The sequence below is a fragment of the Orycteropus afer genome, unplaced genomic scaffold, assembly GCF_000298275.1.
Source record: "Orycteropus afer afer isolate SDZICR_OR568_19922 unplaced genomic scaffold, OryAfe1.0 scaffold00064, whole genome shotgun sequence".
Taxonomy (NCBI): Eukaryota; Metazoa; Chordata; class Mammalia; order Tubulidentata; family Orycteropodidae; genus Orycteropus; species Orycteropus afer.
Genome location: NW_006921651.1, coordinates 10,056,562 through 10,075,175, shown reverse-complemented (window position 1 = coordinate 10,075,175; position 18,614 = coordinate 10,056,562). Strand labels below are relative to the sequence as shown.

Below are 18,614 nucleotides of genomic sequence, written 5' to 3'. Positions count from 1 at the left end.
TCTTAACTCTGTGTGTGTGTGGTGGTGGTGGGGGTTGGTGATGAAACACATTTTCTAGGGGTAATGCTGGGTGGTACGCATTTATTCTGAGTCTGGTCACAGTGAATCTCACACCCCAGACCAGAGTTAGCAAACAGCAATGCATGGCAGGTGGAGGGATGAACGAGGTAACCCTTGGACTGTTGCTGCACAAGACTCCTGTGGGTAGGAAGCACAGTGCCTCAGTGAGCCCACCCAGAGGCACTGAGGACACACTTGCATCTCCAGACGCCAGGGCAGTGCCATCTGGAGCTTCCTAAATGCTGAGCACCCATTTGGGAGCTAAGCTCTATTCCAACGAGTCATTCTGACTGCAGGCTCCTCCAGTCTCAAGCACCTGAGCTGGTGTCAAAGAAGCTTGGGCCTGAGGCTGAAGCACAGAGCAGCCCCACGGGGCCCTGGGGTCTCAGGACCTGCGATCCTTTCTTTGGAGTTTGTGTCCGGCCTGGGACCCCCGCTGGGCAGCTTTCACCAGGCCTTTGAACTGTCCCTGCAGCTTCACCTTCTTCCTATGGGGACAAGAGACAACAGAGGGTCACACTTCACTGAAAATAAGCAGCCCTTCCCACAATGTCAAAAGACCTTTCAGCCTATCGCCAGCAGGGAGGTAGGGGCTGAGGTGCTGCCTGGCAGCAGCACACGGTCCCAGCTTCCACACAGTTCCCTCCTAACTCGGCTGTTCCACTTTGGGCATGATCCCCCAGGAAACAGCCCTCCCTTCCAGGACCTCCGCAAGTGTAGGTACAGAGAGGGTCCAAATTCAAACTGTCCACCACCTGCCCACCTGGAGGTAACTTTTCTTCAGCAGAGCATGCTTTGTGACTGAAGCTTAGAACACCATTTCCTTGTGCTTGTCTAACAGTGTCTCCAAAGCACTCCAGGCTCTGCTCTCACTGGACGTTCACACTCACCCCCTAACAGCCCTAGCTAATTTATGGCCACAGGGTGGAAGCAACTGATTTCCCACTAACAAGGGCTTTCCGGTGGGATACTGCAGAGTCAATTCTGACACACAGCAACTCCAGGGGACAGAGCAGAACTGCCCCATGGTACGCTCTTGGCTGTCGTCGTTACAGAAGCAGATCACCAAGTGGTCTGGCAAAGCTACAGGGGGGACTTGAACTGCTGACCTTTCAGTTAGCAGCCGAGTGCTTAACCATTATACCACCAGGGCTCCAATAAGGGGGGACCAGGAAAGCAAATTACACAAAGATACTAGAAATGAGGACTGGGTGGAGGACAGATTCTGGGAAATGTTGCTGCTGTTGTTAGGTTCTGTCAATTCTGACTCACGGTGACCCTATAGCACAGAGTAGAACCGCCCCAGGGTTTCTTAGGCTATAATCTCTGCAGGAGCAGATAGCTAGGTCTTTTCTCCCACAGACCTGCTGGTAGGTTCAAACTGTTAACCTCTGGGTTAGTAGCCTAATGCTTAACCACTCTGCCACCAGGGCTCCTTGAGAAATGCTTATATGACACAATACCATACTAACCAAGCAGTTCATACATACACATCAACTACATATAGGGCATGTTAAAAATTCAAAATAGAAAAGTAGAAGAGACTTGAGTAATGAGTTGAGAGTTTAATGAGAATGAGGGCCTCCCTTCTGTGTACCCCCTACCCCCAGCCTCCAGTCCCAGCAGAAGAGCACACCTGCGATTGAGCTTGGTTCTGTTGAGGGGGATGTAAGCGTAGGGGTCAAGTCGACCTTTCTTCTTCATGTCACCCTTAGCTTTCTGCTCGTCAAGAGAAACAGAGTCAGCAAGGAGTGTGGGTTCCCTCCACCCTCCCAACCACCCTCAACTTGACAGTCTCATTACCCTCTGCCTTCACTCTGTCCTAGTTGGTGCCAAAAAGCTCCAGAGCCCTGGAAGGCCATTCAACAAAAGTCCCCAACTTCGGGTGCCACTAGACCTCAATGTGCTGCTCCTCCATCCTCCTCAGTCTGGCTCTACCCACAAAGGTGCCTCTTGAGGATGGGGATAGGCCCAGGTGCCCTCACCCTCTCCGATGCGCTGACTGGGTGGCACAGCCTCCTTCTTGCCTTCCCAGTACCATCCAGCACCATGAGACTCCTCTCTCCCACCCTCAGCTCTTACCTTGGCCTTGTACTCAGCCCCAGGTGTAGCTTTCTTGGCCAAAGGGCGATGGATGCCAGAGCCTCCAGCTAGAGGGAGAAGAGAGACCCTGAGTCAGGCAGAGCCCGGCCAGCTTTCTCCTGCAGCCCTGAGACTGAGGAAGGCGATGGCACTTTTCCAAGAGAGTGGCTGGGAAACAGTGGGGAAAGGCAGGAACCTAGCTGTCTCCTACCCACCAAAGACAAAGATCTTCCATGAGTAGGTCAGACAGACTCAAGTTCAACTCCCAGCTCTGCCACTTACCAGCTCCAATTTAGACAAGTCTCTTAACTGTCTGAAGCCTCTTAACCTCAACTATAAAATGAGGCACTTGAGAGTTTTCATAGGCTTTCCTGCCCCTTATATCATCTATGTGTCACACCCATACATGAGAGAGAAAGGCAGGAATTCATCCCACTGTACAGATGTCAAAACTGTGGCTTAGAGAACAGGGTGCTTGCCCAAGGTCATGGTTAGTCATTTCCAGCCTGGACTCTGGTCATGGATGGAATCTCACAATGCTGACACAGGAGGACTCTAGGATGAAGACCTGGAAGCTCATGGTGTGACCAGGCCAACGCCACACAGCTAAGCCAAGCAGGGCAAGCAGTCCCAAGGCAGGCCTCCTGCCCCTCGTCTGGTAGGACTGCTCCCGCACTGCATCACCTCGGAGCAGAAGAGGTGAGCTGGGCCCTGGCTTGTGGGGTGCTAGAGAGAGGCGCTGTGAGCTTCTCCAGCCAGGTCACGATGCTGGGGCTCTGAGAACACACCCCTGGTGGGATCAGGGTGTTCCCATGGGAGTCCCTGGGCCTCCAGGTGCACAGCAAGGGCCTTGCTGCAAGGGCTTGTGGGTAGGGGCCCTGCAGGAGCTGCTCTGGGAGGGAGGAGGGGAGCTGAAGAACACAGGCTTCCTGTAGCACTGAGCAGCTGCTCTGGGGAGGGGGATAGCTGGGGGCCCAGAGACAAATGCATAGGGAACCTCTCAGCCAGGCCCAATCCCAACCCTCCCAATTCCACCCTGAACACAGGCCAAAGTGGCTTCTTCACACTCCACCTGACTCAGGAATGAAGTGCACTGGTGAGGGGCAGAGGGGCAGGCTCAGGGGCTTCCTGGAGGGCTGGGGGTTCCATGTACAAATCTCCTGATCCCCAAGCTTCTCCTCACCCCTCGCCCCCAGCACAGTTGTGGGTGGTGTATCAGCTGAGCTTTGGGGTCCCGACTGAGTGCACCCAGGCCACACAACCTCCGGGTTCCGGCACTCTTCCTGGAACTCCCTGCCTAGTGTAGGCAACAGGGACCAGCACGTCCCAAGACAGAAGACTGGAAGCCTCACCTTGGTACTGAGGGGGCACTTCCAGCTCCTCCTCATCAGCCTCCCGGCGACGCTTAAGCTTCTGGTGTTTTTTCTATAAAGAGTCAAACAGGAAGTTAGTGAACAAGGGTATGTGACCATCCTCATTAATGACAACAGTAAAGGCAGCACTCACCTGCACTGAGGATGACAGGCCCTTGCTAACCTCCCACTTACAGGTGAGGAAATGAAGGCTCAAAGAAGGCAAGCAACTGCCCCAGATCACACAGCTAGGAAGTGCAGAGGGGAGGCTCTAGCCAGGTCCTGACTGTAGAGTAGGTCTTCACTGCTTGGCCTCTTCGCCCTGAACCCACCCTTCACCTCTGCCTGGGCACCCCAATCCTCAGCTTAGCCCCTATCAAAGAAACGAGGTCTCTGGACTCTGAGAGAACACCTTCTCCCAGGTCTTCATCTCACAAACTGCAGCTTCCTCGCCCCCATGAATCAGTCACTCACTGGTCTCCCACTAAATGTCAGGCTTAAGGGACAGAATTCAGTGCCTGTGCCCCAGGAACTCACAGGCAGGTGGGAAACCCCCCAGTCTGGTCAGGCACCACAGGCCCCCATAAATGCTACTGCCTCAGAAGTGACAAGCACAGGGCAATGGGACACATTAATCTGTCGGATCATATCCAATGGGAAGCTGCTGAGCACCTACTATGTGCCAGCTACTGTGTTAGGTGCACCCTAGTCCTCCAGGAATCTTGAGCCTAGTTACCAACAAGCAGACAAGGCAGAGGGGCTGCTGCTCTGAAGTTGCTGTGCAGGGTAGGGAGTCTCACGGGGAGCGTCCCCACTGACCGGCCTACTCTGTGCCATGACACCCTGGAAGTCTACCAACATTTCAGATTCTAGGGGCTCAAGTGCCCCAGGGAATTCAAGGCTGGTGGGCTTCAGGCCTGACTCTGAGAACATTCACTGGTGCAGGGTACAGAGAAGAAGGGGTGCCAGGGAGCAGGGGGCACCCTGGTTCTGTTGGTGGGCACTCAGCAGAATGGGGCTCTGGTTGCATCATGGAGGCAACAGCCAGGTTTGCTCCCGATCACTGGTCTTCCCCTGTGGCTGCCACCCTTCCACCCCAGCACCTGATACTCCCCCAGGAGCGGACAGAGCAGTGGGAGTTAGCAAACTGCCGTGTGAGAGAGCCTCTGGGATCGTGGCAGCAGGTGCTGACTCCCCACAAGCCAATCACTGAGTGTGGCCACCCCGGCACCTTCCTGGTGCCAAAGATGAGTGCCACCTGTTCTGCTTTGCTTGAAGTCGTGTGCCTGGCCTTGGAGGCCATGGTTAGTCCTCCCTGGCCAGAATAAGGATCAGCGAGCTGCTGAGGCACTGCAAAGCCACATAGGAAATGGGAACGAACCAGGAGACTTTGTCCAGAAGAATTTCAGGGAAAATGCAACAATGAAAGTAAGTAACAGCCCATACTCACTTAGCTTCACTAAGTGCCAAGCAGTACATACAAACCAGGATTACAGCCAGGCAGCCTGGGCCAGAGACATGCACAGTATGGCATCACTTAGAAGGGGGCCAGACTCACTATGGCTGAAGGCTGGGCCTCACAGAGGAGCCAGCTTCAGAGCAAAGAATGGCAGAGCTCCCAGTAAGAGCCCCAGTCCCCCACATGAATAGGCTGGTTAAAGGAGTAGCAAGGGTCACAAGACAACTCCACTATTCCTCAAGGACATCCCTCAGACCTCATGCTTCTCTGACTACGGAACTGCAACTTTTATGACTGGTTTCCACCCAGCCCTCCAAACGGTACTATGCACAGTCATAATACTCTAATAGCAAAGTGACTCCTAGGGCTCTGGTGGGAAGATGGGCATGTGGAGAGGGGCAGACATTCACAAATTCAGCGTCAATGAAAACAGTCATTTTAGGGGAAGCTGAGCACATCAGGCAACATGAGGATGCACTTTACATGCCCAACCCCACCAGATCAGCCAGTCATTCCACAAGATGGTCTACTTCTAACCCCCTTATAGATGAGGAACTGAGGTTCTGAAAGATTAGGCTGAAAACAGATGGAACCCAAGAGCTGCATCCTTACCACTAATACTACTGTATCCCCTTTCTAGGCAGCTATCTCCCAAGGGTGAGGCCCAGGAAGACTGGATGGGCAGGGCCCAGTCTGGGAGGACAGGGAGGGAAGAAATGCTCAAGACCCTCCCGAGACGTTGTTCAGTGGGCTTCTGAAGACAAATCTCTGTTGGTGGCTTGGCCCATTTCACCCCAGCTGGTTCAGGCTGGGGCGGCTGAGAGTCCATTCCATCCTGGGCAGCAGTTAAGTGCCAGGTCAAGAGGGTCAACAGTGGCAAGGGGGTAAAATTCTTGGGGTCTGGAGACTGAAGAAATCTTGTGCATCTAACGAGCCCTGTGACTTGGACACAAGCCCTCTCTGGAAAAGGGGCTAATAAAGTTCTTTCCTTCCATGAGGATTAAGTGGGGTAAAGCAGGGGGCCTTCAGCACTGTGCCTGGCACATGGTATGCACTCCTCAAATGGAAGAAAACCCCACCCTATGCAGGAGCCACCCCCTTGGTACACCAGGCCCCCTGTGGTCCTTCTGGACTGCAAAGCACATGTCCTCGGTGGAAAAGGTGCCTTTTCCTTCCTCCAACTGAACAAACTAGCCAACACTAAAGGCTGGTACCAGGTGCTTCAGAGTGATGCCAGCCCCCAATTCCCCAAAGCATCACATATCCTCCTCTCCATGTATGCCAACAACCCCTGCACTGCCCACCATGCACATCCCTGAGGACCCACCAAGCACTCAGGAAGCAGGGCAGATGGACTGGGAATGAGGGAGGGATGTGGGAAATGGTGAGAAGGCAACCAAGGTCCAAGGCCTCCGCCCTCCACTCAGCAGGAATTACTCACACTCTTGACACCCATGTCTTCCATCAGGTCAGTCATCTCTTCATCGTCACCTGGAAGGTGAGGCCAAAAGAAGAGGGGCCTGTGAGCACACTGGGAGCTCTCCAGCCTTCCCAAAGCCTACCCTTTCCCCTGCCTGGTCAGGAGAACTACCGAGATCCATATGTAGGCAGTCTGTCTCCAAAATCCAAGTAACCCCCAGCTGTGCTTGCAAACTTACAGGAAGTCACATCATGGCTAAGAATGTGTGCCTGGGTGTACTGGCCACCTGAAGTGCCTTGGCACTGAGGGCACCGTGAGGGGGCACTGTGAACTCGGACCTGCAGGGTGTGCAGTGGGAACCGAAGAAAAAGGGAAGACAAGTGTTTTCTAGAAGCAGCAGGAAAAAAAAACACCACACTACTATCAAGTCAATTCCAACTCACAGTGACTCCACAGGACAGAGTAGAACTGCCCCACAGGGTTTCCAAGGCCAAAAATCTTTATGGAAGCAGACTGACTCATTTGTCTCCCACAGAGTAGCTGGTGGGTTTGAACTATAAACCTTTTGGTTAGCAACCAAATGCTTTAACCACTGCACTACCAAAGCTCTGAAGAGAGGGAGCAGCAAAAGCTAAATAGGACTCTAAGATGTCACACCTGGTGATTCCTGGACAATCGAGACACAATGAAAACCAGAAGTTGGGAGGGTCTCAGAGTCTGGCTTTCTACCTCTACATGATCTACAGGGTCTCAGGAGAGCTTGCATTTTTTTTTTTTTTTTAAAAAGAAAGCACTAACCTCTAAAATTTATAGAAGATTTATAGAAAACACCTCAACAACAGAAAGGCAAATAATCCAATTTGAAAATGGGCAAAGGACACAAACAGATACTTAACCAAAGAAGGTATTCAGTTGACCAACAAACACATGAAGAAATGTTTGTGGTCATTAGCCATTAGAAAGATGCAAATCAAAACAAGATATCAGCTCACCCAGCAATAGCAGCAATGATCAAAAAACAGAAAACAAATGCTGGCAAGGGTGTGGGGACACTGGAACTCTCATCTACTGCTAGTAGGATTGTAAAATAGTACAACCACCATGGAAAATGGTATGGTACTTCCTTAAAAAGCTGGAATTAGAGATACCATATGATCTAGCACTCTCACTACACGGTATATATCCTAGAAATATAAGAGCTGGGAAATGAATAGATACATGCACATGCACGCTCATCGCAGCACTATTCACAGCAATGAAAAGACAGAAACAACCTAAGTGCCCATCCACGGATGAATGGATAAACAAGCTATGGTACATACACACAAGAGAATACTACCCAAGGTTCAGGAATAAATGACAAATCTCTAGAACATCTCACAACATAGATGAACATGAAGGATATTATGGTGAGTGAAATTAGTCAATCACAAAAGAACAAATATTGTATGAGACCACTATCATAAAAAGTCAAGAAAAGGTTTATGCACAGAAAGAAACATTCTTTGAGGAATGGGAGGGAGAGGAAGGGAAAATCACTAACCAGATAGTAGACATGTATTAACTTGGGTGAAGGAAAAAGCAGTACACACTAAGGAGGAGGTGAGCACATGACCAAGGCAAAGAAGACAGTGGGAGGTACATGAAAGTAAAAGGCAACACAAGGAAATACGACCCCATCCATACCCAATCCTGCATAACAGAAAGAACAAACAGTAACTTACAGGTGGGTCATAGATAGTCATGTAAGCTGAACAGGTGTGGCATGGCTTCTGGAGTGCACTCACAACCACACAGAGGATATTTCTACGTGGGTATTTGTATGTGCTGCAAATACAGCCAGGTAAATAGTAGAGCACAGAGGGGGAAAAGTTACACAAACTTTTTGAGGGACTGAGTCACTAGGCTCTAGGGCTTAGGACCACAGTCTTGGGGGACATCGAAGTCAACTGGTATAACACAGTCTATGATGTTCTACACATCCTATTCTGGTGAGTAATGACTTGGATCTTAAAAGCTTATGAGCAACCACCTAAGAAACAACTATTGGTCTCTTCCCATCTAGAGCAAAGAAGAGTGAAGAAAATCAAAGACTCAAGGAGACAATTAGTCCAAAGGACTAACAAACCACATGAACCACCCCTCAAAAAAAACCCCAAACCTATTGCCAACAAGTTGATTCTGACTCACAGCAATCCCCACTGGGTTTCCAAGGCTGTAAATCTTTACGGAAGTAGATTGCCTCATCTTTCTCCTGCAGAGCAGCAGGGTTTGAACAGCAGACCTTCTGATTAGCAGCCAGATGATTAGATGCCTTACCCCCTATGCCACCAGAGATCCTTACGTGAACCACAGCCTCAACTAACCCAAGACCAGAAGAACTAGAAGGTGCCAGCTACCACTACCAACTGCTCTGATCAAGACACAATAGAAGATCCTGGACAGAGTGGGAGAAAATTCAAAATCATAAAAAAGATCAGACTTACTGGTCTGACAGACACTGGTACAACCTCTGAGACTATGGGCCTTAGACACCCTTCAAACCTCAAACTGAACTCACTCCTGGAGATCACCTTTCAGCCAAACAACAGGCAGGCCTATAAAGTGAACAATAACACCCATGAGGAGGATTCTTCTTAGAACCATCAACCGTATGAGACAAAAGGGCAGCACTGCCCAAAAACAAAGCACAGAAGGCAGGAGAGAGAGGAAGGATGGCGAATGGAAATGGGACCCCAAGGAGGAAGTGGGAAGGGTGTGTTACGCTGAGAAGACTGCAACTAATGTCACGAAACAAAATGTGTAAAAATTGTTGAATGGGAATCAGATTTGCTCTGTAAGCTCTCACCTAAACCACAATAAAATGTTCAAAACAAAAGGAAAGAACAGAATACAGAATAACAGCGTACATCGCATGGAAGGAGAAGTGCTGTTCTGTGAATGTCTTGCTTGAATGATATATGTATTGTGTAAATGGCTGGGTTGCAACATAAGAAATTTCTTAGTGTGGTCAAAAAGGTTTGAGAAACTCTAAGTTTGAGAAAGTCACCTTAGGTAGAAACTCCTTATGACTATTTTCACACCTTTGCTTCCCCAATGAATGGTCACTGAGAAAATGACTGAGTCAACGAATGAACGAGTGAATGAATGAATGAGTGCAGGCTTGGCCCAGGCTGGAAGCAGCGAGGTCCCAGGGCAGACAGGCAGTCCCACCTTTAGTGCCTTCCTCTTCCTCCATCTGGTCTCCATCGTCCCTGATGATCAGCCGGCCATCAGCGCTCACTTTGAAGCCGTGGTCCTTCCTCTTGACCCGGCTTGGCCCGGGCTGGGTGGCTGGTGTGGCAGAGGGTAGGGTGAGGAGGTGGAGGCCCACCCAGCCCACTTACCCTCATCATGACCAACCAGCCCTAGTCTGTGACCCGGAACAACAATGCACAGTGTGAGAGGTGGGGGTACCCACTGGACTGCCATGGAAGCCCCTCAACTGCTTCCCCCAAGGACCAGGTGCAAGTTAAGCATGTTCTTGTAGCTAATGGGCTGGTGCTTCATGCTTACCTAGGACTCGCTGGGCCACCTTGGGGTCCAGGAAGTTGAGGGGCTCGTCCCCACCACCCTCCTTCAGCCACGCCCTGCTCCTCTGTCGAGCCAGCTTCCGCTGCTCCTTGCCTCGGCTCCTTTCCTGCTTCTCATCACCCTCCTCATCCTCTGAGTCAGCCAGAATCTCCTCGATGCTGAAGACAGAGTGACCCGAGTGAGCACACTCCCTGGATGGGGAGGGGCAGCTGGGCACTGGTACCCATGCCCTCTGCCATGGGGCTCACCTGTCGCCTTTGCCCTGCACGGGTTCCTCCTCTTCTTCCTCCTCCTCCTCCACAGCAGCCTGCTTCAGGGTACGCTGCCTCTTGGCCCGGGCCTCAGCTTTCCGGATGTTTACCAGGACTTTGTGGTACTCCTCAGGCAGTAGGCCCTTCACTAGCTCAAATCTGAGGGTAGCAAAGAAGGTGGGTGAGGGGCACTGGCCACAGAGCACTATCCAGAAGCAGGAGGTCACAGGGAAGGGCCATGGTCACCCAGCCTGGACCCTTCTCGACAGGGTCCTGCTGAGACTGAAAACCCTTTCACTCCTCCCCATTCAGAGCACAGACCCAAACTTGCGGATGAACTTGGTGAACAGGTTCCGAAGCTTCATGCGGAAGTGCCGCCTCATGTCGTCTGAAAGCTTCCCGATGGCTTCCATCTGCCGGGCAGAGCACAGGTCTGAGATGCGAGCCTCCCCCTGCCCGCCCCCCCCAGTGCTGTCCCGGCCAAGGCTGGAGCAATAGGGCTCAGCTACCAGCTGAGATGGCCCTGCTCCTGGCCCAGCCCTTGGTGTAATCACACTTCCATAATCTGTGCCGCACCCTATCTTTCCCCTAAACCCTCTTTCATGACACAAGCGCTGACCACCCCAACCAGATCACAGCTTCAGAATTCTTTGAAGAATCTTTATAATCACATTGGATCCTTAGAACAACCCAGTGAGGTGGATGCCATTCTCATCCCTGAAGTACAGATGAGGAAACAGAGGCATAGAGGGCAAGTGGCTGCTATGTGAGCACAGTGACAGAGGCAGGAGTCTAGGCCAGGAACCCCCAGGTTCCTCTTCCTCAGCTCCATGCTTCCCTTCTATGAGCTGCTCTAGAACCTTCATCTTGCCTGGGTTGGGTCACATGGGCAACAGCCACCCATCTGCAGATCCTGTTACCTGCAGTATCTCTCAGTAGGTCTGGGGGCGATAGGGCTGTTCCATCCTACGGGATCGGATCCCTTGAAGGGCTTTTTATAAATTCTGCTATCTCCTACTGCCTATTATGACTCTGGTCATTCTCCCCATCTCTGGTTCCCAATTAGCCTTCAGCCTCTAAAGAGTAGGGGCAGAATATCCCAACCCTCGTCTACCCCTTCCTGCCATGACACAAACCAAATCAAAAACCAAACCCACTGCCATCAAGTCAATTCCAACTCATAGCAACCACCACTGGGTTTCTGAGATGGTAAATCTCTACAGAAGTAGATTGCCCCATCTTCCTTCCATGGAATGGTTGTTGGGTTTGAACAGCCAACCTTCTGGTTAGCGGTCAAATGCCCTTAGGCACTGTGCCGCCAGAGCTCCTTGCCATGACCCAGGGCCAGCCTCAAACAAGATAGGTGAGAGGGACCTGGAGGTCTGATGGGATCCAAGCCAGCTGGAACTAGGACACTGAAGGTTTGGAGGACAGCCCCAGCTTGCTGCAAGCCTGATGCCCCTGGGTGAGGTTCCTCTTAGGTGGGAAGGTGCATGGACTTCCAACCAAAAGGCTCTTCTAACCTTTCTGCAGCCCAGGCAGGGAGCGTTCAGAGGAGCCTCCTCAAACCAGGAAGGTCAAAAGGCAAGATTGGGGTATGGGGGGGGGGGGGAAGGCTGGGGCCCTGCAGAGAGTTAGAGCCCTAACCTTGGGTTTTGGTCTCAACACTGCTGCTGCCCAGCAGTGACCTCGGAGCTTCCTGTCTGTGCGGGCCTCTATACCCCATCTGCAGAAGGAAAGGTGGTCCTGCTCACTGGTTCTTGGTTCCCTGGAAGGGATGTGTGGGTGGTGAGAAGCAGCCTGGGCACTGCACCCCACCTCACATTTCCAGGTCCCATTCCAGGGCTCCCGCACCACCTTCTAGTGCACAAAGTAGGTTGCTGCTAAAAAGCTGAAGATATTTGGGACTCACTGGGTTGAAAGCTGGCAGTCAGGAGGCCACTTGGCCACTGAGGGGAAGGAGCACTCACCACCAACTGCACATGCTTGGCCAGGTGTGCCACATCCATGACAACCACCGCCACCTTGATGAAGCCCAGCGCAGATTTGACAACATCACGGGTGCGGGAAGCCAGGAGCAGGCACACGTTCTTCAGCAGCTGCTCCACCATGCTGGTCCCCATCAGGCCTACGGGGTAAGGAAGCCACTGTCAGAGCCAGCACCAGACCAAGACCTTCTTCTTGGGGAAGCAAAAGCTGCCATTTGTCCCTGCCAGGCCTAACAGCAGGAACTGAAGTCTGATGACTTCTCACGCGACCAGGACAGTTCTCAGCACTTCCCACGGACCAGCTCCTTTTGTCCTTCAACCACCCTATGAAGTAGGCGCTATTCTTCTCCCCCATTTTTCAGATAAGAAATTGATGTTCCAAGAGGTTAAGAAAACGTTGCATTTACACAGATAATTTGTACATTTCAAGAAAAAGATATTTGGCTCAGTGTCTTACGTGGTTGGTAAGAGGCAGAACCAAGACTAAAATCCAGGCTTTCACTTTGGTTAGTCTATGCTCTTAATCACTTCCCGATGTAGCACTCAGGGCAGCTAACCTGCATGGCTGCTTCCTGGAGCAGGGCTGAGGAGGCGCCTCAGCCCAGCCAGAAGAGGTAGGAAGGCAGAGACTGTGGGAAGCAGGTGGCCTTGGTTCCCTCCTGTGGTCTGTCCCGCCACCCCCACCCTCACCCCTGTTCTGACTTTTGAGCAGTTTCCCACTCTGAAGGTTTCTCAGGCCTTCAAGGAAGGAAGCATTTACCTTTAAACTCGAAAAGGAGGTGGGTCAGGGCCAAGATGCTGCAGCTGACCATGGTCACAGCGCCCACGAGGCCAGGGTAGATCAGGACAAGGTAGCGCTGCAGGGCCTCTGGGGGGCAGAGACCAGCACCAAGTCACACCAGGACAGAGCTCACCCACACATGCCTTCCTGGGCCCTTCGGGGAGGGGATCGTGGGCCAGAAGGAGCAGCCTTCCCACGTCCAGGACCAGGGAGTTTGCTTCACTTTCTCTCTTAGACCATGAACAGGGTGTCCTCCCCCAGCCCATCACCTGGGCCTCACCTTCCTGATTTGAGCCAAACCGAAGGAAAGCGTGGCCCATCTCCACCAGCAGGGCAAAGGCGTTCTTCCGAGCCCCCACTGACACCTCCTTGGTACACAGGATCACCTGACCCAGACAGCCCTGTAAACACGCCTTCCCGGATCCCACCCACCCGTGTTTGCTGCCTGGGGCAAGGGGGCAGGTAAGGGCACCCACATTCCAGGACAGAGAATTGAGCCCCTCCCCACTCCCAGTCCTGCCCTCAGGAGCCATACTCCAGGGAAACCCCCCAAAACACACACCTAGCCCCTCTTGCACTGCTCACCTCTGGAACAAGAGCTGCAATGAACTCCTCATGCTCCACTGAGAGTCTCTTCACAATGTGTATGAGGCACTTCAAACGAGGCTTCAGGGCAGGGAACAATAGTCAGGACCCCTTCATGCCAGGCCCCCGACAAGCAGCCCCTTCCTGGCGTCACCCACCCTACCCAGGAAGCAGAATGTGTGCAGCCCCACCCTCTTGGCCGGCGAGGATGTGCTCCGCAGCGAGTCCAGCAGGGTTTTCTTGAGGTCGTCCAGGTGGCTCTGCACGAAGTGGGCCCCAGGGCCCTGGGGGCTGGCACACACCTCCTCCAACACGCGGTAGGCCTTCTTTTGTACCCCATGCACCTTGCTCTAAGAGGGAGCACGGAGGTCAGGGGTGGGGAAGGAAGGGGCAGGAACTATACCACCCACCCCGACCCCATTCAGTAATATTTATAGAAATATGCTCAGAGCATCCACTGTGACTGTGGCCAGCCCAGAGGGACCTCAGAGAACAAACCAGCCCTGCACTTCTGGAGCCCATGAGTCTGATGAGGCCAAAAGAACATGGACACGGAGATGAACTCCATGCCATGAGCTGGGGACACTGTAGTTAGTGAGCCCAACACAGTCTCCAGTCATTTCACTCACCCACCTCCAAACAGCACACGCCTAGGCCTGGAATGCACAAGGCCTTTGCCACCTCCTCATCTTTGTAACCAGAGCATTCTTCTTGCTCCTCCTTTGCCTAGCTTCTTGCTGTTTCAGTGTAGCTGTTACCCCCACACAACATTCTTGCCCTAGACTTGGGGTCCACCTGCATGGTGCTTCCAGAGCGCTTTTCACAGTGCCTGGTAACAGCTTACTAGTCAGCCTCAGGGGCAAGGGCTTTCGGGAGGTCCGGCTGTGTTGAGCTGACACAGTGGTTGGCAGCAGTGAGCAGGGCAAGCATTTCAAGCAGAGGGCCTAGCACGTGGAAAGGCACCAAGGGACCTGTTTCATCTGAGACTCTTAAAAGCAGCCTATTGTGACAGGAATGGTGGTAGGAGGGCAGAAGGACGAAGATCAGGCCAGTTTGGGATGGGCCTAGTGCAGGAGCCTGGCCTCAGTTCTGTAACAGAAGCCTTAGCAGGTGAGGCCTGAGCTTAGCTGTGTGGTTTAGTCACTCTGGTACCAATGTGACAGACAGCCCAGGTCGGTGTAAGGGGAAGCCACTCCAGGAGAAAGCAGACAAGTACCTAGTCTGGGGCAGCAGCAGCAGAGAATGAAGAAGGCAAGCCCCACCTTCCCAGGGAGCCCCTCTTCCCCCAGGGGTGGTTGTAGGGACTCCGGGTACCCAGCTCACTTCTAGGTAGGGCCGGATGGTGGAGTACAGCTTGCTGATGGCAGCCTCGTCAGCATGAGGAGCCAAGGCCACGACCAGGTCCAGGACAGACAACCTGCTCAGGGACAGGAGACGATGAGGGAGCTGTGGGGGGCTGGAGAAGGGCACAAACTATCAGAGATCTCCAGTCTTCTGGGAAAGGCCGTTCAAAGTCAGGGTGAGGAGGACAAGAGGCCCCTCAGGCGTCCGTGAACAATAATCCCAGCTGGCACCTTAGTGAACACTCACAATGTACCAGGCACTGTTCAAGGTGCTTTACACGTGTTACTTCAATTTTCACTGCAACCCTATGAGCCAGGTCCTGCCATCATGCTCATTTTACAGATGAGGACACAGACGCACAGTGGGTAAGTAACTTGTCCACGGTCATATAGCTATTAAGTGGTAGACTGGGATTTGAACCTGGGTGGCATGCCTCCAGGATCCTCACTCTTCCCCAGCAGGCTTTTCTCTCCAGGAGAAAGAAATCAGTCAGGTTTCATGTAGAGCTGGGACATTCAATATCTCAAGACTTTCCCAAATAATTTCAGAAAGAAGCCACAGGGCTTCTGCCAGGCATACCTCCAGCCCCTGGGGTTACCCCAGCTCAAGTGAGGATACTCCAAGCATGTTACCTGGTGAAGTCAGAGCTGGCAGCGTCGAGCACCTTCTCACTGGCTTTTTCCATGAAACCATTCACCAACTGGCAGCCCCAAGGGAATGAAAATGAGGGGGTTGTTGGGGAAGATATACACAGAGCAGCAGCAGCAACAGCAGCAGCAACAGGTTCCTGAATTGTCCCACTCTTCCCTGCCACTGATGTTTAGAAGCCTCCAGCCCAGCCCAAGTGACCCTCAGTGGGAAGGGTCGCAGCCTTTCCAACATGCCCAACCCACACTTGCCTGAAAGCATTCCTCTACCCCTCCACCAGCTCACCTGAGGCTCAGTTATGGTGAGGTAAGTTTTGATGGTTTCCAGCACAGCTCGGCGAGGGGCTGGGGTGTCCGCAGCGGCAACAGGCTGTCCATACAGGTTAAAGAGGATTGGCAGGAAGTTCTTGGCAAAGCGGCTCACTTCGGCGCGGTCGGCCTCTGGCAAGAGAACCAAAGTTTACATGAAAGTGACAGGACTTGTCCCCCCAAAGGCCGCTGGACTGCAGTCTGCGAGCAACTTTTTTGGGGACCCTGTGGCAGGACCTGGAAGCCTTGGCGTTAGTTTTTCCAGTGAGAGGAGAGGTTCAGGCCAGGGCACAGAGAACAAAGTGCCACAGTGGTCAATGCTCCTCCATGGCTCCTGTCCCCAGGGCAGCAGAGTGCCAGCCATACAATAAAGCCTTCAACATAACTGAGTAAATCCACAGTCACTGTCACCACACTGGGCACAAAGACAAGAACCGGGACAATTTTCAGCCCTCTGATAACTAACTCCTTGGGTCTTTGCAAAAGATGAGCACATGAGGCTACTTTCTTTGGCTTTGGAGGCCAAAGGTGGCGGGGGATAGGGACACCCGCGTCATCCCAGTTACCTGTCCTCTCACCCCCGAGCCCACACATACCCGCCTCACAGCCCTTGGTGATGAGGGTACGCAGGGCTTGGCACACCGTGACCCTCAAGTCTGGACGCTCACTGATGGCTGTGCCCAATGTCCGTGCCAACCCTTTGAAGGAGATGGCCACGTCCGTGGGCCTTGTGCAGAACCCAGGCAGGAGGGTCCAAATCTGGGGAGGAAAGTGGTAGTCAAAGAGGACAGTGACACCCAGAACCCCATGCCCTGACTACCCTCTTAGCCCCCCACGCTGCCCCCACCTCGCCCCATACCTGCCACTGGAGTGTATCGTAGATCTTGGACTCCACTGTCCTGCCCTCCTGGGCCAGCTCCATTGCTGGAGTGTGACACAAGGACACAGAGTGACCCAGGGCACCCTCTTGGCCAATGGGATCATTTTCACCAAAACCAAAAAGGGGTAAATGAGGGTGGGATTACTGGTGATCTCCCCCTCCCATAAATGAGAATGTAATACTCATCCATTTTAAGACACAAAAATGGACCTCTACCCAACAGGAAGTGAAGACCGCTCCACAATCTTCCTCTCCTAGAGACGGCTACCGTCCCTTCTGACTTCTATATCTCAACACATGCACACTTCTGAAGACTTAAGTGGATACTGTTTTGTAACCGTGTTTTCCTTGATAAATAACTAGAAGTTGGTTAACGTTTATTGAGCAGTTTTTACTCAAAACTGTGTGACTTGCCCTTCCTACCCATTATTTCATTCCTCAGGACGTTGTAATTTTTGACCTCAATTTATAGTGGGACAGAGAAGTTAAGTAATTTGCCAAAAGTCACCACATCATGCAGTGGCTGAGCTGGGAATCTGAATCCAATCTGCTCGCTCCGCTCGCTCCTTGCCCCCCCCCCCCCCCCCCCCCAACGGTTTCTTTCTTTCTTTATAATGACTCTATCATATCCTACCATGGGGCTCTTTACTCACTTAACCAGTACCTACTGAGGGACATCACGTAGGTGGTCTCAGAATTTGTTAAAATAAACCACACTGCTATGAACATCTTTGTGCACCTGCGGACTTGTGTGTATCTGTATTTCCTTAGGCCAGAAATCTACAAGCAGTACTGCCAACACAAAGTGAGGGCTTACCATTAACCTTAGGAAATTGCCAGTGCACACAGGTAATATGTTAATGACCCACTTTTGGGGTTCATCTGTATTTTCTTTGATGGGCAGGCACATACTTCTTTTGTAAACAGAAAATGATTTTGTGTTTTAAATGCCAGAAAACAAAAATATGTTATACACACACACACACACATATATATGTATATATACATGCATTTAAAATATATATATAATATATATTTATATATTACGTGATACATATAGGAGCTCTGGTAGCATAGTGTCTAAGGCACTTGACTGCTAACCAGAAGGCTGGCAGTTCAAACCCACTAGCCATTCCTCAGAAGGAAGGTTTGGGCAATCTACCTCCGTAGTGATACTGCCGGAAACCCAAAGAGGGGTTGCTATAAGTCGGGGCCGACTCGACAGCAAACAACAACAACAACATGATACATATAATAACATGTAAATAAGATTCTAATCTGGCACATATAGAATTCCAATTTGGTAAAAAAAACAATACTATTTTCATATACAGGAAAAAATGCATTAAAAATTCTGGTAATAATCTCTGGGTAGGGGAAGTGAGTAGTTTTAATACTTTCTTTTGCAAATGCTTCCTGTGTATTTTACAAATACATGCATAGTCTACAGAATAACATTTGAAATAAGAAAGGCTCCATGACATGGTGGGCTAGAAGATTGTCATGGGGGTATTCCATGCATTGTAGGCTGCTTAGCACCATCCCTGGCCTCTACCCACCAGGGGCCAGTAGCATCCTCCTGAGCTGCGACCACCAGGTATTGCCAAATGTCCCCTAGGGGGCAAAGTCATCCCCTTGTTGGGAATCACTGCCCTAGACCAGGGTTTGGCAAGTTTTCTGTCAAGGGTCTATATTTTACGCTTTATAGGCCATATGGATTCTGTTGCATCTACTCACTTCTGTCATTGTAAGGTGAAATAGCCACAATCAATATACAAAATAAGTGTGGCTGTGTTGCAATAAAACTTTATTTACAAACATTACCCTCAATGGAGAGAGACTGAAACCATTCCTCTTGAGAACAGGAACTAGACAAGGATGCC

The 18,614-nt window shown here is 51.6% G+C and overlaps 1 protein-coding gene across 1 annotated transcript in view; it reads right to left on the bottom strand.

Annotated features, from left to right (window-relative positions):
• Positions 1-445: 445 nt before the first annotated feature.
• The window catches only part of RRP12 (ribosomal RNA processing 12 homolog), a 42,339-nt gene continuing 24,170 nt past the window's right edge, over positions 446-18,614 (bottom strand). The window contains exons 16-34 of the mRNA XM_007940047.1: positions 16,711-16,775; positions 16,448-16,610; positions 15,829-15,983; positions 15,528-15,595; positions 14,875-14,968; positions 13,743-13,901; positions 13,552-13,632; positions 13,247-13,352; positions 12,946-13,053; positions 12,168-12,325; positions 10,519-10,610; positions 10,195-10,356; positions 9,929-10,104; positions 9,587-9,706; positions 6,395-6,444; positions 3,495-3,567; positions 2,143-2,210; positions 1,697-1,779; positions 446-548 (exon numbers count right to left, since the gene is read on the bottom strand). Coding sequence (XP_007938238.1) covers positions 446-548; positions 1,697-1,779; positions 2,143-2,210; positions 3,495-3,567; positions 6,395-6,444; positions 9,587-9,706; positions 9,929-10,104; positions 10,195-10,356; positions 10,519-10,610; positions 12,168-12,325; positions 12,946-13,053; positions 13,247-13,352; positions 13,552-13,632; positions 13,743-13,901; positions 14,875-14,968; positions 15,528-15,595; positions 15,829-15,983; positions 16,448-16,610; positions 16,711-16,775 — 2,084 coding nt within the window. The remainder of the gene's footprint in view (positions 549-1,696; positions 1,780-2,142; positions 2,211-3,494; positions 3,568-6,394; positions 6,445-9,586; positions 9,707-9,928; positions 10,105-10,194; positions 10,357-10,518; positions 10,611-12,167; positions 12,326-12,945; positions 13,054-13,246; positions 13,353-13,551; positions 13,633-13,742; positions 13,902-14,874; positions 14,969-15,527; positions 15,596-15,828; positions 15,984-16,447; positions 16,611-16,710; positions 16,776-18,614) is intronic.